The 27,676-nt window shown below is 52.5% G+C and overlaps 8 protein-coding genes across 8 annotated transcripts; 4 read left to right on the top strand and 4 right to left on the bottom strand.

Annotated features, from left to right (window-relative positions):
- Positions 1-97: 97 nt before the first annotated feature.
- On the top strand, positions 98-3,929 carry N7482_007857 (DEAD/DEAH box helicase; the record flags this gene model as incomplete). The annotated part of the gene is made up of 2 exons (XM_056689981.1): positions 98-995; positions 1,060-3,929. The coding sequence occupies 2 exons, from the start codon at positions 98-100 to the stop codon at positions 3,927-3,929; spliced, it is 3,768 nt and encodes a 1,255-aa protein (XP_056542410.1).
- Positions 3,930-4,613: 684 nt separating this feature from the next.
- N7482_007856 (nucleic acid/nucleotide deaminase domain-containing protein) lies at positions 4,614-6,226 on the top strand (the record flags this gene model as incomplete). The annotated part of the gene is made up of 2 exons (XM_056689980.1): positions 4,614-4,980; positions 5,037-6,226. Coding segments are annotated over 2 exons (1,557 nt in total), but the record flags the coding sequence as incomplete, so codon positions are not given.
- A 1,842-nt stretch (positions 6,227-8,068) lies between these two features.
- On the bottom strand, positions 8,069-13,110 carry N7482_007855 (Pfs NACHT and Ankyrin domain protein; the record flags this gene model as incomplete). The annotated part of the gene is made up of 3 exons (XM_056689979.1): positions 8,069-11,904; positions 11,960-12,481; positions 12,537-13,110. The coding sequence occupies 3 exons, from the start codon at positions 13,108-13,110 to the stop codon at positions 8,069-8,071; spliced, it is 4,932 nt and encodes a 1,643-aa protein (XP_056542408.1).
- Positions 13,111-14,540: 1,430 nt separating this feature from the next.
- On the bottom strand, positions 14,541-16,918 carry N7482_007854 (putative HMG box transcriptional regulator; the record flags this gene model as incomplete). The annotated part of the gene is made up of 3 exons (XM_056689978.1): positions 14,541-14,691; positions 14,777-16,292; positions 16,465-16,918. 3 exons carry the CDS (start codon positions 16,916-16,918, stop codon positions 14,541-14,543), a joined length of 2,121 nt encoding a protein of 706 aa, XP_056542407.1.
- Positions 16,919-18,226: 1,308 nt separating this feature from the next.
- N7482_007853 (uncharacterized protein) lies at positions 18,227-18,601 on the top strand (the record flags this gene model as incomplete). The annotated part of the gene is made up of 1 exon (XM_056689977.1): positions 18,227-18,601. One exon carries the CDS (start codon positions 18,227-18,229, stop codon positions 18,599-18,601), a length of 375 nt encoding a protein of 124 aa, XP_056542406.1.
- A 235-nt stretch (positions 18,602-18,836) lies between these two features.
- N7482_007852 (uncharacterized protein) lies at positions 18,837-20,193 on the bottom strand (the record flags this gene model as incomplete). Its single annotated transcript, XM_056689976.1, has 3 exons — positions 18,837-19,017; positions 19,110-19,858; positions 19,957-20,193. The coding sequence occupies 3 exons, from the start codon at positions 20,191-20,193 to the stop codon at positions 18,837-18,839; spliced, it is 1,167 nt and encodes a 388-aa protein (XP_056542405.1).
- A 2,291-nt stretch (positions 20,194-22,484) lies between these two features.
- On the top strand, positions 22,485-23,655 carry N7482_007851 (40S ribosomal protein eS6; the record flags this gene model as incomplete). The annotated part of the gene is made up of 6 exons (XM_056689975.1): positions 22,485-22,589; positions 22,739-22,811; positions 22,898-22,918; positions 23,017-23,115; positions 23,177-23,495; positions 23,559-23,655. 6 exons carry the CDS (start codon positions 22,485-22,487, stop codon positions 23,653-23,655), a joined length of 714 nt encoding a protein of 237 aa, XP_056542404.1.
- A 2,370-nt stretch (positions 23,656-26,025) lies between these two features.
- N7482_007850 (ribose-phosphate diphosphokinase) lies at positions 26,026-27,256 on the bottom strand (the record flags this gene model as incomplete). Its single annotated transcript, XM_056689974.1, has 4 exons — positions 26,026-26,452; positions 26,510-26,882; positions 26,987-27,078; positions 27,186-27,256. 4 exons carry the CDS (start codon positions 27,254-27,256, stop codon positions 26,026-26,028), a joined length of 963 nt encoding a protein of 320 aa, XP_056542403.1.
- Positions 27,257-27,676: the final 420 nt, after the last annotated feature.

Below are 27,676 nucleotides of genomic sequence, written 5' to 3'. Positions count from 1 at the left end.
CAGACTTTACCTGGACTTGGGTCTCTCCATCCACATTTCATCAGTATGCATTCGCGAGAGTCCCTGGACACTCCCCTCTCGGCTGCATAGCCTGCGAATGATGGATGAGTCCCGCGGACATGATGGCGGTGGTGTCCCCTCGTCTGCAGCGGCCCCTACTGCTGCGCCGGGTCCACTACGGACTTTACCCACTCCACTTCCAGCATCTCTCCACCCAGATGGTGTACATTCTGTTCAATTTTTGGAAAGCACCTCTTGTACGTCAGCTACCAGTCCTTCAGAGACCAGCTCAAACTGTATTTCTTCGAATTCATCAATCAACGGTCAATCTCAAACACGTGCAAACCAAGACGATGGAGACCCCAATGATCTCGAATCACACATTCCAATCGGAGTGCTATGGAGGAGTGCAGATCCCCAGACAGTATACCCAGGGCCAGAGATTGCTCTGCTAGAGGCACATCGCTGGATCCGGACACATGTTTTGAATGAGAGCAGTAATGTTCAAGTTTATGTCGACCATAGAATGACCAACCGGGGGAATACTCAGCGATCAATCACAAAACTCCGAACTGCTCTGAAGGTCGTGATGGCGCAGATTGACGCGTCCCCCGGATCATGGGAAGGCCAACATCAACCCAATGGCCAAAATGCGGACACATTGAACGGTGCAGAGGACGAGTCACTGTGGTACATTTTCAATACTCTGAAGAACCCATCTCCCCAGGTGGAGACTATGAAGGACGATTGGTCCCGACGAGCTATGGAGTATTTGTTGTCAGAAGAGGACTTTTCCGACCTGGGCCTCAAGACTCAACTCTTTCCATACCAGCGCCGTTCAGCTGCCATTATGGTCCAGCGTGAAGCACAGCCAGCACAGATGCTAGATCCACGTTTGCAAGCGTGTCAGACCCCGATGGGGTGTGAGTATTACTACGACAAGGAAGACGCTTACATAACTCTCGATAAAGTGCTGTACTCTGAGGCTTGTGGAGGTAAGCTCGTCGTTCAACACGGAGTCAATCATTTTAGAAGCAGCTACTGACACGTGAGAAATAGGTATTCTTGCTGAGACTATGGGCTGCGGTAAGACCCTTATTTGTCTAGCGGTCATCTGGGCCACTCGCGGGCACTTCCCAAAAATCCCGATCAAGTACATGTCCACACCAGAAAGGCCAGATCTGGTCCCCATAAGGGGAACAACTGGCTCGCTCATGGATATGGCGGCTGCGGCCGCGGGACGCCATTCTGAGCCGTGGAGAATCTTCTTTTCTGAACGACAACAAGAGGGGAGATTCTACGATCGGTGCATGAAGGCATGCGAGGCAAATCGTGGTTTCTACGAGATTCCTCCGCATCAGACCAGATACCGAGGTCGGCACAGCCAGTCATACGCGCGACCTCCGGGTAAGAAAATTCGTCTTTGCTCGGGAACACTTGTCATTGTACCAAACAACCTGATGGACCACTGGCAGCGCGAGATCAAGACCCATACTGATGGATTAGAGGTCTTGGTTCTGCGCCAAGGATCGGACAAGACCCCCTCAGCCGACGAGCTGCTGCATTATGACATTGTCCTCTATTCCAAGACGCGGTTTGAGCGTGAAGCTGGTGAGCCTGTTCATAATCGGCGCGGGAGGCTCGTGCAGGTTGATTCGCCTCTTATGCAGCTTCACTGGCTGCGAGTTATTGTGGATGAAGGACACAATGTTGCGGGTCATGGATCAAAAACAAATATGATACATCTGCTCAGTCAGCTGCATTTTGAACGCCGATGGGTCATTTCGGGAACACCGTCCACTGGGCTATACGGCGTGGAAGTCAGCCTTGCTTCGCAAGAAGCAAATACCAGCGACACCGAGTCCCCCGAAGAAATCACTGCCGCTGCGTTGCGAGGCCGGCAGAAGACAGGTAATGCAGTGGATAACGAATTAAAGGATCTGGATAGACTCCGCCGCATTGTGATCGAGTTTTTAGATCTGCAGCCCTGGTCTAATTCTCGGGCCGAGGACCCTGCAGATTGGACCAAATACATCAAGCCGATCGGGAAAAATGGCAAGCGTCGCAAGACTCCGGCGATGCGAGCAACCCTCCAAGGTCTGGTGGTGCGACACCGATTAGACATTGTCAGCAAGGAAATTTACATTCCAAAGCTCTACAACAAAGTTGTCTATCTCGAGCCAACCTTCCACGATCGTCTATCCATCAACTTGTTCCTGTTCGGCCTTGCTGTCAACTCGATCACGTCCGAGCGTCAGGGTCCGGATTACATCTTCGACCCCAGCAACCGAAAGCATCTCAATCAAACGATCAACAACTTACGCCAAGCAGGGTTCTGGTGGGCAGGCTCCGACCTCAATCCACAGGATTCCATTGATCATAGCCTGAAATACATGGACAAAAACCGGGAGAAGATGACGATAGAAGACATCGATCGATTGACGCGCGGAATGGACATTGCGCGTGTAGCAATGGCCTCCAGCAGCTGGCGTCAATTCAAGCATCTCCATGAACTTGGCATCTTCATCAAGGGCTTCCCCCACGACCACCGCGCGCACTGGGCACTTGATCAAAACAGTCCAGAAAAGGAACCCATGCTTATCGGCATCACACAAGCTCGCCGTGCTCAGCAGCATGTCACCCAGCATCTCAAGTCCTTCAATCCAACGCAAGGACTAGCTGGCGCAGGCATCAAAGCTCGAACTGAACTCGAACGACGCGACCAACGGAGCCCGCCTAAAGGGGCCCTCGAATCTTCCAGTAGCACCAGCGCCGCTCCGGGCCGGCTAAATCATAGTCCCAAGCCACAGACCAACAAATCACCCAAGAAGACCTTCACGCGCAACCTCTTCCACACGCTCCCCGCAACATCCCCGCTCCAGCAGACCCAGTTCCTCGCCACTGCCTCTGCAAAACTATCCTACCTCCTTGACAAAGTGCTCGAGCTGCAAGCCACCGAAAAAATCATCATCTTCTATGACAATAACAACTCGGCCTTCTGGATCGCCGAAGGACTAGAGATACTAGGCATCGAATTCCGCATCTACGCCAGCACCTTAAAGCCTGAGCTTCGCACCGAATACCTCAAGCTCTTTCGCGAAGCGGAAGATGTCCGTGTGCTTCTGATGGACCTACGGCAGGCCTCGCACGGTCTGCACATAGCCCAGGCGTCGCGGGTGTTCATCGTGAATCCGATCTGGCAACCGAACGTGGAGAGCCAGGCAATTAAGCGCGCACATCGGATCGGGCAGACGAGGCCGGTGTTTGTGGAAACACTTGTGCTGCGGGATACGCTGGAGGACCGGATGCTGAGGCGGCGGAAGGAGATGTCTGAAGCAGAGATGCAGCATGCGGAGAAGAGTTTACTCGATGACGGTACGATGAGCGCAATCATCCAGAATGAGCCTTTCTTGGAGATGGGCCCGGAGGAAAGCACTGCGGCAGCGTATTTGGCGAGGCCGACGGGATTCTTTGATCGGCATCGGCTGCCTGTTCCGGATGATGAGAATGATGGTGTGAGTCGTTCAGCGAAGGGCAAGGGCAAGGGCAAGGGCAAGCGTGTGCCTGGGGTGGGAGAGTCTGATGCGGATGAAGGTGCGCTTATGTTGGAAAGTCCTACGCCCTTGGACAAGAAGCTGCGCGTTGGATTTGCTTCCAATGTTGAGGTGCTGATGCACAATGATGATGCTGTCCAGAGTCAGTCCAAGACGAAGCGTGCGCTTTTCGTCGAACCAGATGCAAGCTCGGGCGCAGCCGGAAGTCCTGTGCCCAAGAAGCAACGCATTGGCTTTGCATCGAGTGTGGAGATTCTTGGGGACGAACGTACATCTGAATCCAAGGAGTCAAACATCAAGACATCCTCTCCACTGCCGCCTTCTGATGGTGGCGAAGGTCTAGGTCAGCGGCGGGACTCGCTTTTCGGCCCATGAATGTCCGGTCCATGAATCACGTTATGGTATCCGTACGAAAAGCATAGCCCGGTAGCAAACCACTAGAAACACAAAGCAATAATACCTCAGTTTAAAACTTGTCTAAATATCGCTAATCATATCATCATTACAGTACTTCCGGGAATTGGTCACCGCCTTTACTCTTCCATTCTCCTTTTTTGACCCTGATTCTAAGACATACTAGGTAGGCTATATATAGAATAAGCCTGGGAATAGAAATAATCCTGTATTATTCAATTTACATTCTTTTACATTTAATACAATATCTAGATATGTCTGGTTACTATATGGGTCATTTAATGTGACGCATCATGTGTGGCCGATGCTACTCCCATAATCCCTATCTTTGGCCAATACAATCGGCCGCGGGCTTTTGACGCCATTTCCGACAGGTAATCTATGGAAGCCAATCGGCAGCCTGCATCTCGCATAACCGCCAGCAACACCCTGCAGCTCTTTGTAGAGACTGGACGAGCCGTAGTCTTTCCCTACACGTTAACAGATAACCTTGTCGTATCATGCGTGGAAATACCTAAGTGACAAGTTACCACCATGTACATTAAAATCTGCAGTGCTTCTCGCCAGCTTATAAAGCCAAAGATTCCCCTTCCCTTCTAGAGTGCTCCGCCCGGGCCTAGGCACTTTTAACCATTCTTCGTTCGTATGTGGAAGACAACCCAAGCCCCCGCCACAGCGTGTGCTGAGACTATCGCTCTCAGCTCCTTCTTTTACAAAGTTCCTGCTTCAGTCATTCGAAATACAACTAATCAGTTCTCAATCGACCAAGAAAATTATGTCTTGCCTTTCTCTAAAGAGCGTAGGCTAACCGAAGTTCTTGCATTCCTGGCAAAAGCCAAGGATGGGCGGGATCACATACCTGCAATTTGCGTTGAACAGAACTCATCTGGAACAAGTTTAAATGTCATTCTAGCCGTCAACAAAAGCACATATGGCGATGGAAATGAAATTCTGCAAGACCTGAAAAGAAGTTTTGACAAAATATTCCACATCCTTCATGATTCACATTTTGGTTAGTTATCACTATTTTGCATTTCAAGATCAACATCATTGAAAATTCATTTACAGACAAGTATGAGATCCAAAGGGACATTTTCGCGTCAATTATCTCGATGTGCTCACCGCGAATACTACATCGGTTGCGACTCGAGCGGGAGGCAACTAAGACGCCCATTCAAAATCTACTGAAGGAGGCGATATTTAATGTTCGACGGATTAATTCTCAGAAGCTTCATAGCAAAGGTCTATCAGGTACCTCGTCATCATTTATCTCAGAGGCAAACAAGGTCATACAACTAGTTGATCGATGGGTGAAGAACCAAACTCTGGATAAGCTGGGTGATCTTGTGGAAGGAATACATCACTTGCAACAGACAGCGCCACACTTGTACGATTTGTTTGACTCGATTTCGAACAATCACATGAATCCGTCATTAAGGGCAAGTCTATTGAACATCATCAGAAAGGTCTCAAGATACTGGGAATCTGCCAGGCAACTATATCGTACGGCAAAGAAATTTCCATTGGTCCGAAATATGGAAATTCAATTGGCAAGCCTGCCCCAGAAGGCATTCGAGAGTCAAATAAACCCCAGCGAGTTTTCTGACCTAAAGTCATGTTTCTCCAGGCTTGGTTTCATCAAGGGACAACAATATAGTGTGTCTCAGTTATGTCGCAATTTGAGACTTGATGAAAAAGCTGCCCGAGCCAGGTATGAAAGAGCCCAAACGGCTCTTTCAGCACCCAAAATCCACGCTGAAATTCAAATCATCGCATTTTGTGAAATGCAAGCCTCGAAGCTGTTTCCACGAGTGGTTAGTTCAAGCAAGGACGCGTGCTTTCTCTGCAACACTTTCATTCAACTATATGGACGAATGCATACGCCAAGAGCCCACAGTCGGCTTTACCCCGGCTGGAGACTCCCCAGTCTTCCACAATTCAGAGTCCTCCAGCAAAATCTCAATAAAATACTCATTGAAAATCTTCAACAGAATATTTTGCTAGGCTTAGCTCAAGGGAAACTGCCTGTCCGTCCGCCACCCAATGAAAGCACTCTTCTTACCTTATCGGCCTCGGAAACAACGGTGGAGCTCGTCTCGGAGATCCCAGAAGGAGAATTTTCTTCATTGGATTCGTCTATTACTCTGTCGGGCGGTTCGCCAAAGCTTGGCCCTTCATTGGCAACCAACCGACGTTCAAGCACTAGGACTACTTCGGAGAATTCATGTACTACACTTTACCCGCCTGAGGGTGGACTGGTCAGTGGTTTTGTGAAACACAACAGACCTTTTCGTCTCATTGCCACAGAAACTCTTGAAGTACACCTTGGCCTCGAAGATGAATCAAACTCTAGCAAAGTACCACTAGAGTATAGTATCAACAGATTCACCGCCGACAGTATCAGATACTTGAGTGATACATATCTTGTTGTTGATGCGCGGAAGCTCGAGGGAGAGATTTTATGTCCATTGTCGGAAGATAATGCATTTTGTCTTGCCGCTGGCGATGTAGTGTTGAAAATTAGCTTGAATACTCACGGATGCGGTGAGGTTGAGGAAAAAGGTTGTGGCACATTAGGTGCTACTATGCCCGTGAACAAACAGGATAAGATTGTACATATCTGTGGTGCAGATGAGGAATCGTCATCATGAAACTGACCCGTACATTTGGATATATTAATTGGATCTTTGGGAATTTAGGGGAATTGGTGATGATAGATGATGGATCTATACATTTAAGATATCTTGGGCTCCGCCTTAAAGGGTGGAAAGGAATATTCCCAGTCTACTAATATTGTGAAAATATATTCATTGATTCCTATGTTAAGACAGAATGGCTACGGTACATATTTATGGCTATACATACTTTCCGAACATGTCACTGCACATACCCTCCTTCTACTGCCTATTGGACCCAGGTGTAGCTCTCCTGTCCTCTGTGACAAATCATTGTTGGTGCTGTTACTCTATATTGTGTCATGGTTCTAAGAAGGAGAAAGGAACCACATTAGATCAATCATAAGCCTTGACGAGCGATAGTAAATTTTATTGGATAACTACTACTTCTTCCTCTACCTTGCAGTAGCAAAGCGCTCGGATAAGACAGGGTCGAGTCGGGCCGGCCCGGCCAGGCGGACCTCTAGCCTAGTCTCACAGTCTCACTCTGTCACGGCTTGACGTCGCTCATGCAATGTAGCTTGGAATATTGCGACCGCACCTGTGTCTAATTACCTACCAGGGCAGACTCCGTCACTATTTATTTCAGGTATATAAAGGGCCTCCTTCCCCTACCCGGTTGCATGCTCTGATATTTTCTTTTCCTCTTTCTAGGCTGGCTCGGCCTTGATTCGTGTTCGACCAGAAAATAAATAGCGAAGGAGTGATCAAATCGCCATCAAGGTCCAGCATCATTGGTCTAGTGGTAGAATTCGTCGTTGCCATCGACGAGGCCCGTGTTCGATTCACGGATGATGCACATCTTTTTGATCTTTTGACTCCTTTGTTTGAACCCTCATTATTTGAGAACTACGGCGCGCTGCACATCCACACTGTTGGTCTGAATGCCAACCTCTCCAAATTCGTCTTTGCCGTCTGTCATACAGAGGGCAGAGATATTCCCCAAAGCTGCCCTTTCTCTGACACTCTACGGGCATTGAGGCATCTTAATTCGATAGTGGTATGTATATCAGTAGTTAACAGATGTTCACATATTCACTTTTGACATCAAGTTTGGGTCCTGGTAGGAGCTGGCCACCCCCTTGGCATGTATACAAGGAGCAAAGGTCCCAATGTCAGAAGCTAGACATGGAAGAACTTGGATAGCGTGGGGCACATGCACGAGAAGATGGGAAACCCCGAGAATTTGTCACTGGCCAGATAGACATTAGAACAAAGACACAAGAGAAATGACACGTCTTATGCTACTATTGTAACTCCCAACACTAAGCTAACTGATTAGAAATAACCGGATATAGAAACGCCTAAAACTCCAGAACAGTTTAAATAGCTACATATTCATGTCATCTCCGGGCCTCTCCCATGTAACGCTATTACAGGGGAAAATATATAAAGTACTTTGAAATAAGGAAGAGAAGGTGTACACTATTTCGTCGATTGAAGTAGCCTGACGATGGCCTCGCGCCCGTTCGCGGCGGCCCATATCAGCGGCGTCCGGCCGTTGTTATCCTTCGCGTCGACATCGGCCTTGCCCGTATCAAGCAGTAGCTTAGCAACGGACTCGTGCCCGTTCTTAACAGCCCACAGCGGTAGCGTTTGGTTGTTTGCGGCGGTCCATATCAGCGGCGTCCGGCCGTTGTTATCCTTCGCGTTAACATCGGCCTCCCCCATCTCGAGCAGTAGCTTGGCCACGGCCTCGCGCCCGTTAGCGGCCGCCCATATCAGCGGCGTCCGGCCGTTGGTATCCTTCGCGTTAACATCGGCCTTCCCCGTCTCGAGCAGTAGCTTGGCCATGGCCTCGCGCCCGTTAGCGGCCGCCCATATCAGCGGCGTCCGGCCGTTGTTATCCTTCGCGTCGACATCGGCCTTGCCCGTATCAAGCAGTAGCTCAGCCACGGCCTCTTGCCCGTTTTTAACAGCCCACAGCCGTAGCGTTTGGTCGTTTGTGGCGGCCCATATCAGCGGCGTCCGGCCGTTGTTATCCGTCGCGTTAACATCGGCCTTGCCTGTGTCGAGTAATAGCTTGGCCACGGCCTCGCGCCCATTCGCGGCGGCCCATAGCAGCGGCGTTTGATCGTCGTTATCCTTCGCGTTAACATCGGCCTTGCCTGTGTCGAGTAATAGCTTGGCCACGGCCTCGCGCCCAATCGCGGCGGCCCATATCAGCGGGGTTTGGTCGTCGTTATCTTTCGCATCGATATCGGCCTTGCCCGTGTCGAGCAGTAGCTTGGCCACGGCCTCGCGCCCGTTCGCGGCGGCCCATATTAGCGGTGTCCGTCCGGAGCTGTCTTTCGCGTTGACGTCGGCCCCATCTCTAGCGAGCAACAGTTTGACCATAGCCTCGTGCCCGCTCGCGGCGGCATAGAGTAGCGGCGTCTGGCCGTCGTTATCCTTCGCGTTGATATCGGCCTTGCCTGTGTCGAGCAGTAACTTGCCCGTAGCCTCGCGCCCGCTCGCGAGCTTGACCATGGCCTCGTACTCTTCCCGCCTGGCTATTAGCCTCCTTTCATTTTGCTGCGCTAGAAGCATAAGCTGCATCTGGTAATCCCGAAGATCATGACTCCTCCTAGCTTCTCCAGACTGAAGGATATTTGGGTTTGGACCTAGGCTTTTCTCGGCAAGATATTGATTGCTCCTAGCGGCCCATAGTAGCGGCGTCCGGCCATCGTTATCCTTCGCGTCGACATCGGCCTTGCCCGTGTCGAGTAGTAGCTTGGCAACGGCCTCGTGCCCGTTCTTGGCGGCCCACGATAGTGGTGTCCGGCCGTCGTTATCCTCCACGTCGATATCGGCATCTCTAGCGAGCAACTGCTTGACAATGGCCTCGTGCCCGTTCTCGGCGGCCCACGACAGCGGCGTCCGGTTATACCAGTGATCCTTCGCGTTGATGTCGACCCCGTCTCTAGCGAGAAACTGCTTGACAACGGCCACGTGCCCGTTCTTGGCGGCCCACGATAGTGGTGTCCGGCCGTCGTTATCCTCCACGTCGATATCGGCATCTCTAGCGAGCAACTGCTTGACAATGGCCTCGTGCCCGTTCTCGGCGACCCACGACAGCGGCGTCCGGTTATACCAGTTATCCTTCGCGTCGATATCGACCCCGTCTCTAGCCAGCAACTGCTTGATAACGGCCTCGTGCCCTTTCTTGGCGGCCCATAGCAGCGGCGTCTCGTCGTTCTTATCCTTTGCATCGACATTGGCCTTGCCCGTGTTGAGTAGTAGTTTGACCACGGCCTCGCGCCCGTTCGCGGCGGCCCACGACAGCGGCGTCCGGTTATACTTGTTATCCTTCGTGTCGATGTTGACCCCGTCTCTAGCGAGCAACTGCTTGACGACAGCTTCGTGCCCGTTCTCGGCGGCCCGCGATAGCGGCGTCCGGTTATACTTGTTATCCTTCGCGTTGATGTCGACGTCGTCTCTAGCAAGTAGCTGCTTGACGACGGCTTCGTGCCCGTTCTCGGCGGCCCACGACAGCGGCGTCTGACCCTTGCGAGCCCTAAAATCCCCCCCATATCCCAGCTGCGCAGAGATGTCGTTTTGTGGACAGTTTGCCTCCTGTTGTAACAGTGCTTTAACGGCATCTCGGTGTCCATTAGCCAAGGCAGCGAAAAGAGGATATCGATGCCGTTCTCCTTGAATATTGATCCTCGAGTCGCGATGGAGTGCTGTCCTAATGAGCTTTGCTAGGTTGTTCTCCGCAAGAATGTACAGAAGACTTGCAGTCGGCGTGTGACGACGGCTATTATATATCTGAAAGAGATTATCGAGATTAATCCAAGCTTCGAGGTCGAAGTCTTCCAGGAACTCGTCCTGCGGAAATGCATTCGCAGCAGCATCGGCATGATAGAGGACATGGCGACTTGCGTATTTAAGGAATGGAAACTTGTCTGACACCGAGCTTCGCAGATCTTTTGCCGGGTCAGAGGTTGCCTTTGGGAGTGGCGTTCCGAAGGGAACATAGGCCGAGATGTCGAGCTTGAGATAGGCATGACAACATTGCTGTAGTTGACCATGGCTCAAACTTTGGAAGTCTGCTGTGAGGTCGGGCCACAACTCCCGTATGCCATCTTTCAGAAAGAATTCTCGCACCGACTCGTGGATGAACTGAACTGTCGGACTCTTAGACTTGGTTGTTTCTGCAAGTCCCTTCGACGAACTTAAAACGAATCTGCCCATGTCGTCTCTGGTGACGTCCTCCGGGTCCCATTCGCGCAACTCATCCGGACTCAATCCAGATACGGCTGCGAAGTAGTACTCTTCCAGCTTCAACGGATGTTTCGCAAAAAGAATCCATTGGATGCAAAGCTGCAAATCTTGCAGGTTCTTCTGATCCCTCCACAGTATTTCCCTGAAGAGGTCGCTCAACTTGGTTGGTATCGCATCAAGCCGCTTCCTCACGTCGAAGATCCGGCCGCCTCTATATTCTGTGTTGAGAATTTCGGCAACTAGAACAACCCACATGAAGATGCCGCCCGCTTTGTCCCGCATCTTGGTTTTAATTTCCTCGGCAGTTCTACTTTTCCCAACTCTGAGCTTGCTTTGGATGTAAGTGGCGATGTCCGTTTCGTGTCCCTCTTGAAGTTCTAGGGTCAATTTTCGGCCGTACTGGACGTCGATATGTGGATAGTGGCGACTAGAGAAACATATATTAAGTCGTGTTCCGCTCGAGACAGCGCACTGTCCGGAACCCTCAAAGTACTCCACCATCTCCTCCACTTGATCTACGTCGCACTCATCAAGAGCGTCAACAAAGATCGTCAAAGGTTGTTGATCGATCCTCGCTATTGCACTCCGCAGCAAGCCCTGGAGTACCCCTACTTGCCACTCAGGATGCCTGCTCTGATTCACAATACTCTCGTGCAAGTCGTCGAGTTTATCCTTGTGTTCCGGCCCGTTGAACACCTCGATGAGCCTTGGTAGCGCAGTCAGGAGCTGAAAGAGTAGAGAACGATACATCCCAGTAGTCGACCGCTCCAAAACGTCGCCTCGTGCGTTGAAGAAGAACGAGATGACTGTGCCCGCCTTGTCTTTGGTCGCCTGTGTATAGGCAAAATTCATGATCGTCGACTTCCCAGCACCGGGCTTTCCTTTTATCCATAGAAAGCCGTGGTGTTCGACGGCTTTTTTTGGATCAAGCCAGTCCAAATAATCGGAATGTGTCAGCAGCCACTGGCATGTCTCCACATGGTTAGGCTTAATGCCTGAGCGGCGAGCATCAATTTGCTCAAACCTCAGAGACTTCAAGAGATGCTTTTGGCGATCTGGATATAGACGTGAGCGAGGTATAACCTAGAAGCAGAGCTAGACAGCACCAACCAGTGTCAGCTGAAAGTAACTTTGCCATCTTCTTGACCCCGCTGGCTGGTGTGACGGAGAGAAGCTCTTTGGCATATGCCGCAGCCGTTGCTGCTGCATACTCCTGCCATTGCTTGTTTTTGTGAGAGTCCGAATAGTCGCAAATTCCACGGATGGCCAGACATGAGAAGCTGTCCATTACTCCTGCTGCTTCCATCTCGAAGCACAGGACATCGAGTTCTTGTGCCAGCTGGTCCCTGATTTTCCCATTCCTCATGACCTGGTTTCCAGAGGCGATGGCTCCGTAATGAATCTCCGGATCAGTGTTATGTCTGGCGGGCCTGTTCACCAATCTGGATGTGTCGCAATGCTCGCAGCTGTCCATCGACTGGATGTGGTCATATGTACCATCAAATAAACGATCTTGCAGTGAACCGCGGTGGGTGTATTTAGTCATCTGAGGGTATTGTTCAAGCATCTTGGAAAGGATAGACGGCATTTGGCTGGGTTTTGATACATGATCCGCTCGTAGTTTGGCGACGGCTGTCAGGAGCGCATTTGGGGGTCTGTTCATAGTACCTGTCCGCCTGAAAATGACCCTCCCCAACTGTCTTTCCTAAGTCGAATTGCACCACTCCTTTATCGCTGACCACAACATCGCCGAGTCGGATGTCGGCTTTTCCAGGGATCCCCCCACCAATACCGACTATCAGGCGTACGTGTATAGAAGGGAAGCTCCGGCTCATGTTGCTCGCCACGGTCGCCGCGTTGTTTGTGCCATAGTGGCCCGATGGCAGACATGCAATGATAATGTTGTGCATGGCAATATTCCCCAAGATATACGTGTTGGTATCATTTTGACTATTTGGAAGCGCCTCGTGAACAGTGTCCAACATAGCGCTTGCCGCGGCCATCTCTATAGGAAGCGCGCAGATCCAGCCAACTGTGTAGTCGTCATGTGAGAACGTGCCTGGGGTGCAGCCTTTTTGGTCTCTTTTATCGTCACTTTCGAAGTCGTCGTCCGGCCTCCGTCTCTTCGATGTACTGGGCATCGGGCTATCATCGTCGGTATCGGCATCGCCTCGACTTCTCTTTCTGTCATCGAAGGATAAGATCTCTGCGACACATGCTTCTTGACCCAGGTGCCCAGCCTTGTGATGTCTGTCCGGCATCGCTAGATCGAGGAAACACAGCGCCTTCAAGAGGCAACGTATAGGCGGCCTCGCTAACTGTCAGTGGTCGTCGGGAGAAGTGTCAAGGGAGGTTCAGTAACTTGAATTTGCCAAACATGTAGGCATCCTACATCTCCGGCAATGTGTGCTGCTGGAGGGGTCTCGCGCTGAGTCGAGAGGACAAAGCGGGTTTGGCAGATCCGGCCGAGCCTGCGACACGTTATGCACAGCCACTGCCACAGCCGCCGAGGCAGACTCGACTCGACTCTTACAGTACCTCGTGCCTTGGCAAGCACGTCAAGTAAATGCTCTCATCAGGCAGCTTAGGACGATATATTTCTGCCTTCTCGTATTGTCCATTGTCAGTACCTTTATTCTGCAACAGACACCACAAGACGCAGCGTGGGGTGACAGGGGTCGGGCCGCAGAGTTTCCCGTGGTTGACAGCCATCCACTCCACACAGATCAGACCTCCTTGACTCGCGAGACCGAAGCTGGACTTCTCCCAAATGATTACAGTGCCTAGGCGTTTGATCAGTCTCCTTTCAATCTCAACAATTAAATTAGGTAATACCTAATCCACCATCTCTTGATTTTATCAATGTTGTCATTGGTCGAACCGGCATGTCGCCCCTAAAGAATGCCTTTCTCTATTTGTCGACGGCCTCGCCGATAATAATGGGGACTATGAGCTTGCCTTCTTTCTATTCGTGAATAAATCAGGAATAGACATAGCGTCGAATAATAGTCCTTTTAAGTAGAAAAGAACAATAGATCGAAAGAAGAGGAAAATCTATATCACGGAAAAGGAAGAGAATAGAAAAGTAGTAGTAAAGACTAATGCCCAGAAAGAATTTAGCATCTCATTCCAACGATGCCGTTCCCCTCTATCTTCTCCCTTCGGGTAGTCAAGGTGTCCACGATTCCGATTTCTTACTAGGACTTTGACGCCGGGATTTCGAGGCATTTCGAGGTGGCCGAGCCCTATCAACACGGTTGCTAATTAGAGCCAGTGCCAGTGACATGGACATCTCGAGTGGTTGACGGCTCAGCTTCATCTCTTTGGAGATATCTTTCTGCATGTCGTTCTACCCATCTTGAAGTACGTCCTGAAAGAACTATTAGCGTGGTGCTGAAAGCATTATGAGTTCGCAGGGCCGCTTTACAACAGAAGTACCATCCAATCTTCAATCTTCAACATTCAACATTTAACATTCAACATTCAACACTCAACATTCAATAAGATCCAATATCAAACCCAACCCAGGCAAGGCACAAACATCCGTCCTGCACAGCTCCATTCCATTGGCACGAATTAGAGACCATCTATATTTAACAGGAAATAAATTGCAAACGTCAAACATCCACCATGCAATCCAATCGCACCTCTTCACCATGCACTTCCCCATACTCTTCATACGCGCCACACCCTACTGCGTCAAAAAGTCCTCAATTTCAAACCCCATCCTCTTCAACGCCTTCTCCTCCACCGCACCCCCACCAGCCTTCCTAAGCACCACCGTGCTCGCATCCGCCAACCGCACCTCCACCGCCCCAACCCTCTCAACCTCCTCGCGCGCACTCCCGCACATAGACCGTGATATCAGGCCCCACGCATGCGCGCCACAAACTCGCCATCCACTGCCAGTGATCCAGGGGCGCGTACGAGTCGTTGATGGGCACGCTGCACGCGAACGCGTCGGCAGTGGTGAGCTGGTAGCGTGGGACGAGGGCGATGGGCGTGGAGGGCAGGCTGTGTGCGAGCGTGGAGACGGTTGTGCTGGGGGTAGCGATGGAGGCGTCGGAGCCGACACTCGACTCGGGCGAGTGAATTTGCAAAGCTGCAGTTTTGGGGATAATTGTTTTTGGCGAGGCCGAGCCGTCGGTACTGGTGTCGGTGTCCATGGCGTCTGGGTTAGTTTTGGTGGGTGTTTCTCCGCCGAGGCTTGTCCTTGACGAGCCGGACTTTACAAAGCTGATGATCTCGTCGGAGATGCGGTGCCATGCTGAGATCGTGTTCAGGTAGTCGACTGTGGCGTCGCCCATGGGCCCCACGTCCGAGGGCCGCGGCGCGTGCACCTCGGGGCCTTCAAAGACGCGCACACTGAACTTGTCCTCCTTCTGCAGCAGGCGTTCGAGATACTCGACTGCTGTCTGGACGAGCTCCGGGTCCTGGCCGTCAACGGCGATGACGGGGCCGCGGGATTGGATCTCGCGGAAGGACGGGACGAGCGTCGGGGAGATTTTGGCAAGGAGCTTGATTTTGTTGAGGAATGGAATGGTCATAACGGCTGCTTCAACGCTGGAATCGGTGGATGAGAAGGGCGGCAGCGATGTTGAGGGTATGGCGGTTTGCAGAGGCGGGAGCTTCAGGCTTGGGTCTGGGACTGGTTGGGCTTGGCTTGGAGCGCTGCCGTATGGGCGATGCGGATGCAGCATTGGTGGCATGCCGCGGGGCTGATTGCTGTTGGCAGATGCGCTGTACGGAGTCAGTGGGTATGGTGACTCGGGGCTGCGGTCTCGATGTGCGTGGGTGGGTGGCTTGAGAGTGTTGTGGGAGAGCCGACGGCGCTTGATATCGGGGGACATGTCTTCCTCCCCCATTATTCGGTGTCGGGGCCGCTCGATCTGGTCGATGCGAATGGGTTTGGGTGGACCCCTCTCTGGCTTCTCGCGGCACTGCGAGCTGCTTGCTGTCATCACACTTGTAGTGGCTGTATGCAAGTGTGACGATATGTTGCCTGATAGACTCCCCCGATGGCTCTGGCCGGCCACTGGTGTGAACGGAGTCATTGGGGACGAGGGTGCATTCATGATGCGCCCACCACACCGGTTGCAGGTTGATCCGCCAGTGGGGTTGTGACTGATGCCCGAGCCGGAGCTGCGAGAGGAGCCATCGCGGCCCACTCGCCTCGGTTGATAGCGGTATGCGGGATACTGCTGGGCATGGCGGATTTTTTCTTCCTGGAGTATATGGTGAGCATGAGGAAACAAGGCGCGTACAGCATACATCGGGGCATTCCGGGCAAGACCAACCTCGGCCAGGGCCTTCCATTTACTCTTCTCCTGCTCCGACAGCTGCCTCCACTGCTCTCCAATCACCTTGGAGATCTCCGGGTTCGCCATGCCGGGGTTATGAGCCACGACAATGGATTGGTAGTGTTGACGGTATAGAATAAAAGCTGACAGGAAACAGGTTAGCCAGATACTCCTGCCCACAACTCGTCCCCACATAGATACAGAGCCACTGCGCTGGTCGCAATATCAACTGCAAGCACCAGATCACACCAGCCTATAAAAATTGAAAGAACTTGCCATGCTCATAGGGCGACGGTTTGGACAGCATCAACTCACCATTACGAGGGCGGGGGATCTTCGGGTCTGGTTGGCACAGACAGAACTGCACATTCTCATTCTGAGCTGACTTGGCCGGGCTGGAGCTGCCGGAGGACGAGGTGCTCCGGTCACTCTCCAGGCCCTTGGTCGAGATCATCGGACCGGACTTGACGTGTTGCTGCACGGGCGACGCACTCGGGTCGTGCTTTAGCGCCCCATTGACCCGACCATACGAGGCTCGATGCTGGTGCGTCTGGGATACGCCGCTCGACCGAATGTCGGGATACCTGCCCACATCGGCGCCTGGGATGGGCCCGGAAGTTGGGCGATGCGGCAGGGCCATGCAGGCTTTGGGCAGGCGGTCGTTCATGATCTTGTGGTCGAGGAGATTGCTGGGTCTGGGCAGCGTGGATACCGGAGCAGACTCATAGCGCAGAGACGCCGGGTTGGGGAGCACTCGGTCGTAAGACATTTATCTATGCGGCCGCGGACAGCGGGAGAGGCGAAAAATGGACGCGATGAAAAAATGAAAGGGAACAAGAAGGTCGAAGGCGAGGTCAAAGAATGAAAGGCAGGAAATTAAAAAAAGAGGGGTATTAGACCACAAGGGAATGGAGGGGTCGCGAAGAAAGAAAGACCGCTCGATGGGTAATTGGAGGCGAGGAGAGGAGGCGGGTGATGCGGGACAGTATACAACGCGAAGGAAAAGGCGCGGTCACCGGTCAGCTCCGGGGGAGGGGGGGGGGGGGGGGGGGGGGAGGGGGGGAATGAAAGAAGAGGGTCAATAAGAACAGAAGCGGATGAGCACGATAGAGTCGATGATGTGGAAAAGCAAATAAGAATGGGGAATGGGCGCGAATGAATGGAAGGGTGGGAGCGCAGAGACAAAGGATCTATGGGATGGGCGGGCGCGCTGATAGGAGGAGGCTCAGGTGCCAGGATGATAGGCAGCGGTAGAGGGGCCGGGGTGACAGGCCCTAGACGGGACAAAAGAACCAAAATCCGGCACAAAGCAGCCCCGATCCTATTTTTGCGAGATTTCCTTTGTTAACAACGGCGTGGGTGCAGTATTGGCGTGCTGGTGGGTTGGAGCTGGCCTTGTAGCGCGTTCTTTGACCGAGCCCAGGCTCCCCGCGAGGATAGTGAGGTATAGTTGGGTATAGTTTGCCTGTGCTACTTTGGCTCATCGGGGGCAAAAGGGAAATCAAAAGGGCAATTATGGAATTAATATGAACAAGGGACTGCTTTGGTATCTATGTACTGTACATTAGCTGTGGATGTAGTAGTAGCAGTGACAGGCGAAGAAAAAAAGAGAGCCAGGAACCAGGGACTTTTGCAACGAAGTCAGACGTAACTCTGGCGATCCAGCGCATCATCGAAGCAAACACGATCCAGCAGAATCCAATGGATGGCCCGCAAAAACTCAGGAGAATCATTGTTTTCTTTGTCTGCCATCTCCGCATGCGGCGACTCGCAGGGTCGGGCGGCCTGATTGGTCGGGGCGACTCCGCCAGGTCTGTCGTCGGTTCCCCAGCAAATATGGCGAACAAAGAACCTCGTCCATCCACGCCAAACCAGGTCGACCCGACAAACCCGACAGACCCGACAGCTCAGGCAGATCAGCAGATCCGGCAAAGGGGCAGCGCGACCGCCAATCAGACACGGGCCCTGAATCACAAGCAGTAAAGAAAAAGCAATCCCCGCACCCCCAAAGGAAACCCACGACCACCACGACAACCACGACCACGCATTGACCGGGTAGCCGCAGTGCAGCAAACTCATGGCCCGGCTGATTCAGGCGGAACGCGCCAAAGCAAAAGCTGACAGCGTCGACCACTCCCACTGCCCGTGCGCAGGGGGCTCCACTCTGGCAGAAACGATCGAAGATGATCTCATCTCCCGCCGATCGAAGGCTCCACCCGCCGTTGCAACGATCGCGATGGAACAATACCACCCAGAGAGCACCACTACCGAAGTGCTCCGGTACTGCGGTACAGGGCAAGTGTGGCTGGCCAGCGCCGTTTCCTTTCGTCACTTGAGGTTGCGCTGTCGCCCGCCCCTGGTGGATTTGACCAGCTCGTACTACCGTGTCCGCCGTCCCAACCGGCTGGAACCTCTCCATCCACGCCGCATCGGGATCCGAGACGTCCATTGAAACATGAGACATGAGACAGGAGACATGAGAAAGAGCCCCGTTCGGCCTATCTATCCTGGCGGTGTCTGTCTGGCTCTGCCCCTGCCCTGCCACCGGTGACGATGTTGCTGCTGGGTCTAGGTGAGGGTCCGTTTGGTCGCGGATACCGGCGCCCATTCTACAGAGCTCGATGTGAGACGGGCCGTGGAACATGGAACAGTATGGGCTGGGTTTGATCTTTGATTCATGACAATGTCTAAGCTGCAGAGCTCCGTCGGCTGTGGCGCTTGGGTGCTGGGATGCTCTTGGCCACTGTCTCTTCCGACTTGGAGGTGGACCCGGAGCCTGCGCCAGGGTTCAGGAGTACGCCGTCAATCCCATGGTAGATCTCTGTCGCCATGAGACGGTGGGCGCTGGGTCCCAGATGCATATCGTTCCTGGTGTGTCGCAATCAGCAAAAATGGGTATTCGAGCATGTCGATCGCTACGACAAAAAAAAAAAAAAAAAAAAAAAGGACCGGGGACATACCAGAATAGATACTTGTCAGGGTGCTCACACGTTTCCTTCACCTTGGACTTGTCTTTTGACATCATGACCTGGAAGCCACTCTCGCTTTCGACGCAGGCGTTTTCGACATCCTCCCACCCAGGATCCCGGTTCTTGCCCAGTCCATTTTCCTCCTCAATGCCCGCCGCATACAATTGCCAATCGCGGATGCGATCCATCACAAAGGCATTCGTGTCGAATAAGTAGATGGTACCGCGGTCCCATTCCTTCGCCGCCTGCCTCAGTCCCTTATTCCAAGTCTCCAGGATGCGCACTGCGTCCTTGTACTCGTCACCGCCAGTGGCCGTGAAGCCTGGCAGGAAGGTCACGTCGACGGTCTGTGTCAGGATGACCTTGAGCCTGTCAGAGCCGGAGCCCCAGCGCTCGGATAAGTAATTCAGCTGCTTGACCAGCGTGGAGATGCGCCGCTCGACCGAGCCGGTCGCCGTATTGTAATCCTTGGTCACGAGGCTCCAGATGTCCCAGACACCGAAGGAGACGACGAAGATGGTGCGCTCTTGGCGCGAGCGGATCTGCTCCTCGGTCAGGCCCGCCAGCGAGGCCGACTCCGCATCCAGCCACTGCTGAAGCTGGCCTTTAAAATCAGCCAGCTTGGTCTGAGACAGGCGGCCGAACAGGTCGAGCTCGGCGTTATCTACCACCGAGCCGGCGTATTTGCCCCTGAGCGCGGACTTTGCAGTTTGAGCGAGGTTTTCTTGGTGGCATGAGAACTAGATTGCGGCGATGGAATGTGTCAGTACTTTGTCCTTTAAAGGGGGAGAGGGTTCCTCCTAGACAGGTTTCTCCCGAGGGGATCGGCACGTCTTACCATCTCACAAAGCTGATCCGTCCATACGTGCCCCCGTTCATCCCCCGTATCGTTATCGCTCCACGAATCTCCGAAGACCACTAATCGCTGGTCAAACGAGGTCGCCGTGCGAAATTTCTCGGATGTCAGTGGAACAATGTCGCCAAAGTTGCGGGAGGTGAGAAACCACGCGGAGTAGAGGATAGTGCACGCGGCCACGGCGCATAGGGCGTAGAATCGGTTGGATAGGCGCATCATGGTATAGCGGGAGCGCCGGGGAGTAGGCGCTCGAGTCCCGGCGTATAGATCTCACAGGGGGTGGGGAGGAAGAAAAAACAAGGGAGAGAACCCGATCGTGAATCGCCGGGCTCAGCGCATTCAGTTGTGCTGCGATCGGGGGTGTCGAGAAGGGTCGAGTGGGCGTTGGCGTTGACGTCGTCTCTGGTAGCTGGAGGTACAGTAGCACTCTATGACCGCCACTCCACTTGGCGCCGTGCTGAGAGGGTCGCTCCGTAAAAGGCTATTTCTTCTCAGCCAGGATCTCACGGCAGGACTGACGATAGCCTCACGGTACTGGGGAAATATGCAGAAGAAAAGGAGAGATCAGCGAGTCTGGGGAGAACGACGAAATCTCCACCGGGAGAGCCGGAAAATCTAGCGGGGCCCAACGAGGCGGGCCAGGAAGAATTGGGGGGAGGTCGGGAAAAGTGGGCGAACCACTTTCTGTAGAAGGGCAGATGGGGGGATTTGGTCCGGAGTGTCGACCGGAATGGTTGCAATACTTTTATTCGGACGCGAGTTAGTGGCACATCCTGTTCAGGGCCCGGATAACCACCGGGTTTGCGACGATTATAGGAAAAATATAAGAATAGGATAATACTCGGATGGAGGTGACGAGGAGTCTAGCGCTCTCATTTTACTCTTCTGGCCCTAAGCCTCTTGGCCGCGTGGCCGGCCGGGGGGGGGGCCCGCTCAACATGGAAAGACATCGCGTGCACCCGGCCTCGACTTAAGGAAACAGCTTATCCTCCATAGTACTCCGATACTCCGAACTACCCGGTCTATGGTCTATGTGGTGGCCCCTGCACTGCAGCAGCCTCGTGCAGTGGTGGTGAGGGGGGCATTGCTTATCCCAAGTTTTCGCTTTCCATCTCCGCCGCATACGAAAGCGATCCGCTACTCCCAACACGGGAGAAGGGCACGAGGTTTTTCGCATCCCCCCCAAAGGCACTCCGTACTCCGTCTGCTTTCACAGCTGCCCGACTACAGCGTTCAGACTGTTGTGCCTGCCGTCTCCCAATGGTTCCATTGGGAGCTGGAATGTCGTGGCCGAGCATGACGAGGCGGGCGCCACCACGCCAGGGGGCGCTGCTGTGCTGCCGTAGCTCATGGCCGGTGGGGTGCGGCGCGATCGGGGCGCCTGCGCCCCCTGAAGCGGCAAGCTGTACGGTATACGAGTGACCGGGATGCGCGGTGCCAAGATGTCTCCTGCTGCACTATGGTGGCCTTGGTCGGAAATAACATCGGGGGACACCCGAGAGTCATTGTTCTAGAAAATGGGGCGAGAGAGCGAGAGAGTCTGAGAGATTCTGTTGATGTTCTCTAGGTGAGAGGGTTGCGAGTCCGTCCGTGCCCCGCCAATTGCCGCTTCCCCTCTGTGTCCGTGTGAGGTCTATAGTGGTTGGAGTGCAAGTGTATAGCCCGGTTGAAACACAAGCCCGTGGTCTCTTCTAATCTTCGAGAGTAATTGTTCGACTGAGGATTGAAGAGAGAGATTAATGCCACTCCTTCCCGGCTTAGCGCCCCTGCTTTTGAAATTGAGCGACCGCCGATATCCATCGTCAGTCACATAGTAGCTGAGGATTTACTACTTCTTCCTCTTCTTCTTCTAAGCTCTGGCAGTAAATAGGAAGATATCTTCCATAATTCTAGAGATCTTGCAATCCCTGACTTCTTCCCATGAAGGTCTAAGAACCTCGCCCGCGCTGATCTTATTGGGTGAAATGCTATGATGGGGCCACATTTGATCACCTTATCCCGCTAATGACATCAATCTGGGGCTGTCTATGCAAATCGTGGCTTTTTTTGACACCGCGTGAGAAGAGGACATACGCAGTGCGAGAATGTTGCCAGATGACAAAGGGAACACAGCATCACAGGTGAGTAGATGTGTTCTGCTGTTGGGTGAACAGGTCGGGTGCGTTAATCGGCAGTCTTGGACCTCATGCAGAGTGATTGAATCAGTTAGCTAAATTCGTAACGAGAGTAACTAGTACAGTAAGTTAGTGACCAATGAACTAGATTCTCAGGAAGCCCATTCACCGGACTGACAATGTCATGTGACCGTTTCTGGTCTCTCCCCAGTCACATGATGGGGTTAGCGATGCTGACTCAGGGCTGCTCCCAACTCGGCTAGTGTAGGCTGAGTCAGCCACACACACTCGCTACACCAACCCTCAGCAATCCGAAAAATCCACAAAGCCGAACCCTTCAACCTCACCCGTCGCCAACTCCCGCGCTACCGTCTTGACCGCGCAACCTCCGTCAAGATGAAGCTCAACATCTCCTACCCGGCCAATGGGTCGCAAAAGATTATCGAGATCGACGATGAGCGCAAGCTGCGTCCCTTCATGGAGAAGCGCATGGGCGCCGAAGTCAGCATCCCCGTCCCCGATCTCCAGCATGCACACATCCACTCCGAAAATTCTCTCGACGCCTCCCACACACACACACACACACACACATACACGAAATATACAATTGCGAAGAACGAATGGGCTGATTGGGTTTTTCTTTCGATTAGGTTACCGGTGACTCGCTCGGCGATGAGTTCAAGGGTTACCTCTTCAAGATTACCGGTGGTAACGACAAGCAGGGTACGACTTCCCCCTTCGAAATGAATGATTCGATCGATAGACAAGTGCAAATGGAACATGATGGCTGACTGGATTTGAATATACAGGTTTCCCCATGAAGCAGGGTGGTACGTTCTGAATCCGACTCTCTTTCCCTGGCCACACAAGCCAGGAAAATGACGACCAAAAAAAATTTCACAACGCATTATACTCATCGGTTGTCTAGTCCTCCTCCCCACCCGTACCCGTCTGCTCCTCGCCGACGGCCACAGCTGCTACCGCCCCCGCCGCACTGGTGAGCGCAAGCGCAAGTCCATCCGTGGTGGTATGTGTACCCTTTGCCATTCGAACCAACCAAGCGAGTCAACCGCATTGACACTCTCCAGCTATCACCGGTCTGGACCTGTCCGTTCTGGCTCTGTCCATCGTCAAGCAGGGTGAGAGCGACCTCCCCGGCCTGACCGACACCGTCGTCCCCAAGCGCCTCGGCCCCAAGCGTGCCACCAAGATCCGCCGCTTCTTCGCCCTGTCCAAGGACGATGATGTCCGCAAGTTCGTTGTCCGCCGTACCGTCACCAAGGAGGGCAAGCCCGAGTACACCAAGGCCCCCAAGATCCAGCGTCTTGTTACTCCCCAGCGCCTGCAGCGCAAGCGCCACCAGGTCGCCATCAAGCGCCGCCGTGCTGAGGCTGCCCGTGAGGCTGCGTAAGTTCCCCACAACGAAATGTGCAAGATATTCTGGTTTTCCAAACTAACATGGGTTCACAGCAACGACTACGCCAAGCTCCTGGCCAACCGTGTCCACGAGGAGAAGGCCAAGCGTGATGAGCTCCGCAAGCGTCGCGCATCTTCCATGCGGAAGTAAATCTCACCCGCGGTGTTATGATTCATTTCTGCGGGACGGGGTTTAATGGTTAGGAGGAAGAGCTTCACGTTTTCTGGGCAATGGTTTTCGGGATCTCTCCTTCCTCAACCGGGAAGGAGGTATCATTCCCAGCAGACGGCGAAATATGTCTGATAAAAACGAAAAAGGGGCAAGGCCAAAAAAATGACCAGGGGGGATGGTGGACCACCCTTCCCGGGTGCGCTGGTGATTCGGGCGCCTGGGCGATGCATCTGTGTTGAACCTTACCTTTTGACAACCCTTTTTCAATGGAGTGCATGCAAATTTCATTGTTTCTTAGCTGCTTATGTCTGCCGTAGTGTAAAAACGTGTCAAGGGCCAACGTTTCCTTTTGACTACCATATGTAGGACGTGCCTACGGAGTCCTACGGGGTGTACATCCGCCACGGCCCCTTTCCCGGGTTACTTAAGAGGTCCTTGGGTCGAGGACCTATGCATTTAAAACATAGACCGCATAATTCACTAACATTATTCTAGGCTTGTTCGAATGCAGACCTAAAATTTAAGTGTGGGGGTGCACCCCCTCCGGGGTTGTGAGGTTATAATTAGCCCTATCTCTCTGACATCCATGGGATCTCATCCCTCGCCATTACACGTCTCCACAAAAAAGCCAATGTACCAGCCAAGCAGTCTATTATTCACCACTATAACCTGCAACCGAAAGACTTGCCAAGACCAAAAATAAATCATAAAAGATGCGCCCAGATATTCCGACAACCGCGACCCGGATGCCTCCTAGCCCGCAGAAGGAAGCAAAAGGTTTGAGTCTCCCAGTTCTATACCGACTGGACCGACACAATCTACTATATATATATAATCAGTAGTCATTACAACGACATATAACAAAGCAAGAAATTTCATAGCATGCCTTGAATGATGCTATGAAGCTGAGTGTGGTGATAATCACGTGGCCTAGGTCTTTTGTGCCCCGCGCGTGTATTTGCGAAGTCGCCGCGTTCATCTACAGTATATCTAGGAACCCATCTCCGTGCACCAAAAAATACAAACAATACAAATGAAGCTTCCTCCAGAAATGATACGGTAGTCTCGATCCGCAAATCTTATCCGTGAAGAGCAAAAAGTCAATTTCGCCTTCTTCCAATCGGGTGGGTCCCCTTTGCCAGACTGAGACGCCAGTAATAGATATATATTGGGTGGTCATCATGGCGTTATGTTTACCTAATGGGCCTTTGGATGGAAGCTGGCACATAGTGAGTGACCTAGGTACTAGACAGCGGCTGGTATCTACAATACATCGCCACTGCAATGGCTGCGGCCTGGTGAGAAACCAGGTACGGTAGGCTTGGAAGGGGGGGGGAGGGAGGTTTATCAATGCAGCTTTTGTTTTTATCCAGCCAAGTCATATTTAAATGGCAAGGAATGTTGAGGAGCATGAGAGGGGATTGGACTTTGTAGGGCTTTCAAGCGCCGAAAACAGCGATTATGCTAGCAACACCCAAAAACCACCCGCTCCAGCGAATATATACAGTTAGGTTTCTGTAGACTCGGTGATCCCAGTTTATGTCAACAAAACATTTTGACGCCAGACATGTCTCGGCATGAACGACAGTCTCGGTTAAATCAAGGTCTTATTTGTTTAAACCCCATTTTAAATATCGATCGAGTCCATGAAACAGCTTCTGTTCCTGTCTAGTGCCCGAGACTGCCTGGTCCCGAGACATGGGTGGGCACGCAGGTCCCTATCCCCGACACAAGACAAGATGAAGTTACCTTGCAAGCTCCCTGGCGCAACGAAACAACATGAATAGAAAAGGACAGCTTCAAAGGTTCTGTTTTCTATGCAACGATTAACCCGGCAGCAAAGCAGCAAGACATCTAACAGCACTTACACTAGGCGAAAGTGAAGGAAAGGAAAGGGAGGTACTCAATGGCCATCGAGGCTTCTGATAATCTAAATGAACAAGAAGACAGCACCGGCAGCAAGAGCACGGTGGTTCAATAAAAATAGTAACTAATTCAGAGATGCAGAATGCAGTTGAGCCCTGCAGCAGCACAAGACACAGCAACGATCATGTTGGCCAGCCGTAGCCACAACGGACGAACTTGATGTTCAAAGAAAAGAAAAAGCAGCGGAATGAGAAGAAACCAAATCCCAGCAAAGCATTCTCGTTCGGCAATGTAGAATAAAAAGAGAAATTATTGGTCATAAGAATCGTATTTTGTTTTCTTGGGCGCACACCCTTCGCTCCGTTCGCAGGTTCGCATCATTGAACCAGAAATACACGTACACGCATGAAAAGACACCCCTCAGTCGATTTTGCCAAGGGGTGGGGTATTGGGGTCAAATTGTAGGGTAAATGGTAGGGGTTTTTACGCGACGGCGTGCGAGAAGAGGAAGCTCACCGACTCGCCATTATGCGTACGCCGACAAGCCTCAGCCAGCGTGGGGGAGATATCAATAGTCTCAATCTTATCGCACTGCTCCTTCTTCTCGGCGTGGGGGACGGTGTTGGTGACCACTAGGCGGTTCAAGCGGCTGCTGTTCAGGTTCTCGATGGCCTTGCCGGAGAGGATACCGTGAACCACGATGGCGTTGACTTCCTTGGCGCCATGCTGCATGACAGTGTCGGCGGCCTTGACGAGCGTGCCGCAGGTGTCGGCCATGTCATCGACAATGATGGCGATCTTGTCCTTGACGTTGCCGACGAGGACCATGCGGGAGACCTCGTTGGGGCGTGCACGCTCCTTGTGAATCAGAGCGAATTGCAGATCGAGACGATCGGCGATGGCAGTTGCGCTGGCGGAAAAAAATTGTCAGAGTACAGCGAGGTATCGATTGCAGATATATGCTTACCGCTTGGCACCACCGGCATCCGGGCTGACAATGACACAGTTGCTCACGTCAAGGTTCTCTCGGATCCACTTGAGCATACTGGGCTCAGCATAAAGGTTGTCCACGGGGACATTGAAGAAGCCCTGGATCTGGCTAGCGTGCAGATCCATGGTGATAACGTGGTTGCAGCCAGCAGTCTGGAGCATGTTGGCCATAAGCTTGGCAGTGATAGGCGCACGGCTCTTATCCTTCTTGTCCTGGCGGGCATAGGGGAAGTTGGGGATGACGGCAGTGATGCGACGGGCCGAGGCGGTCTTGCAGGCATTGATCATGATCAGAAGCTCCATCAAACCGTCGTTGATGTCATTAGGACGTGTTGATTGCAGAATAAAGACTGCAGAGTGCAGAAAGAATCATCAGCAACAGCCCTATGGATCAGGTCTTGACTTGTTGCTTTTCACGACGGGATCCGAGTGAGGGGAGTCAGAGTCTGCGTACCATCTTCGTCTCGCACACTCTCACCGATTGTGACGCTGGTCTCCTGGTTGGAGTATTGGAGAACCATAATCTTGGTCATCTCAATGCCGAGGCTATATCGAACTCGATTAGTCTCCAGAACGAACGATCGAACTCTCCAGCGACAGAAAAGCGGCCGGGAACCGCATATTGGACAAGGGCGTCAAGAGGTAGGACATACCGGTCAGCCACGAGCTGGGATAGCTCGGGGTGACTGTTGCCAGTCAGCAGTTTGATAGAGTTGGACGACATGGTGAGCGCGCTCGTTACGAGAGAGATTCTCGCAGGATTAAACGGTTGTCGAGCTGGAGCTTTTTAAAAAATCGATCAGCAGCTGCCACTTTGGGCCCCGCATTTTTTTTCTGTGTCCCGTGACTGCTTACCGCCTTTAGTGCTGACGACGATTTGGACTTCTGCCAAACCAAACATTGAGGCCAGCCCTACAGTGGCACCTCTGAAGGTTGAATCCGTTTTTCGAGATCATTTCTAGACGGAAGTTTGGCGGAGGTCTGATAGCAATAGCTAAAACCACCAAGTTGAAGCCTTGCTGGGTGGTTCGACTCTTTGAGGTGCCACTGTACGACACCTTACAATACATTTAAGTGCCAAGAACCCATGTGAGAAGAAATAGAAATCAATATGGATATTCCCATAAAAGCATAGAGCAATCTA

This window comes from Penicillium canariense (assembly GCF_028826845.1).
Source record: "Penicillium canariense strain IBT 26290 chromosome Unknown utg000004l_segment0_segment0, whole genome shotgun sequence".
NCBI classification, from domain to species: Eukaryota; Fungi; Ascomycota; class Eurotiomycetes; order Eurotiales; family Aspergillaceae; genus Penicillium; species Penicillium canariense.
The sequence above is the reverse complement of the archived record's forward strand: the minus strand, read 5'-3'. Positions and strand labels throughout refer to the sequence as shown.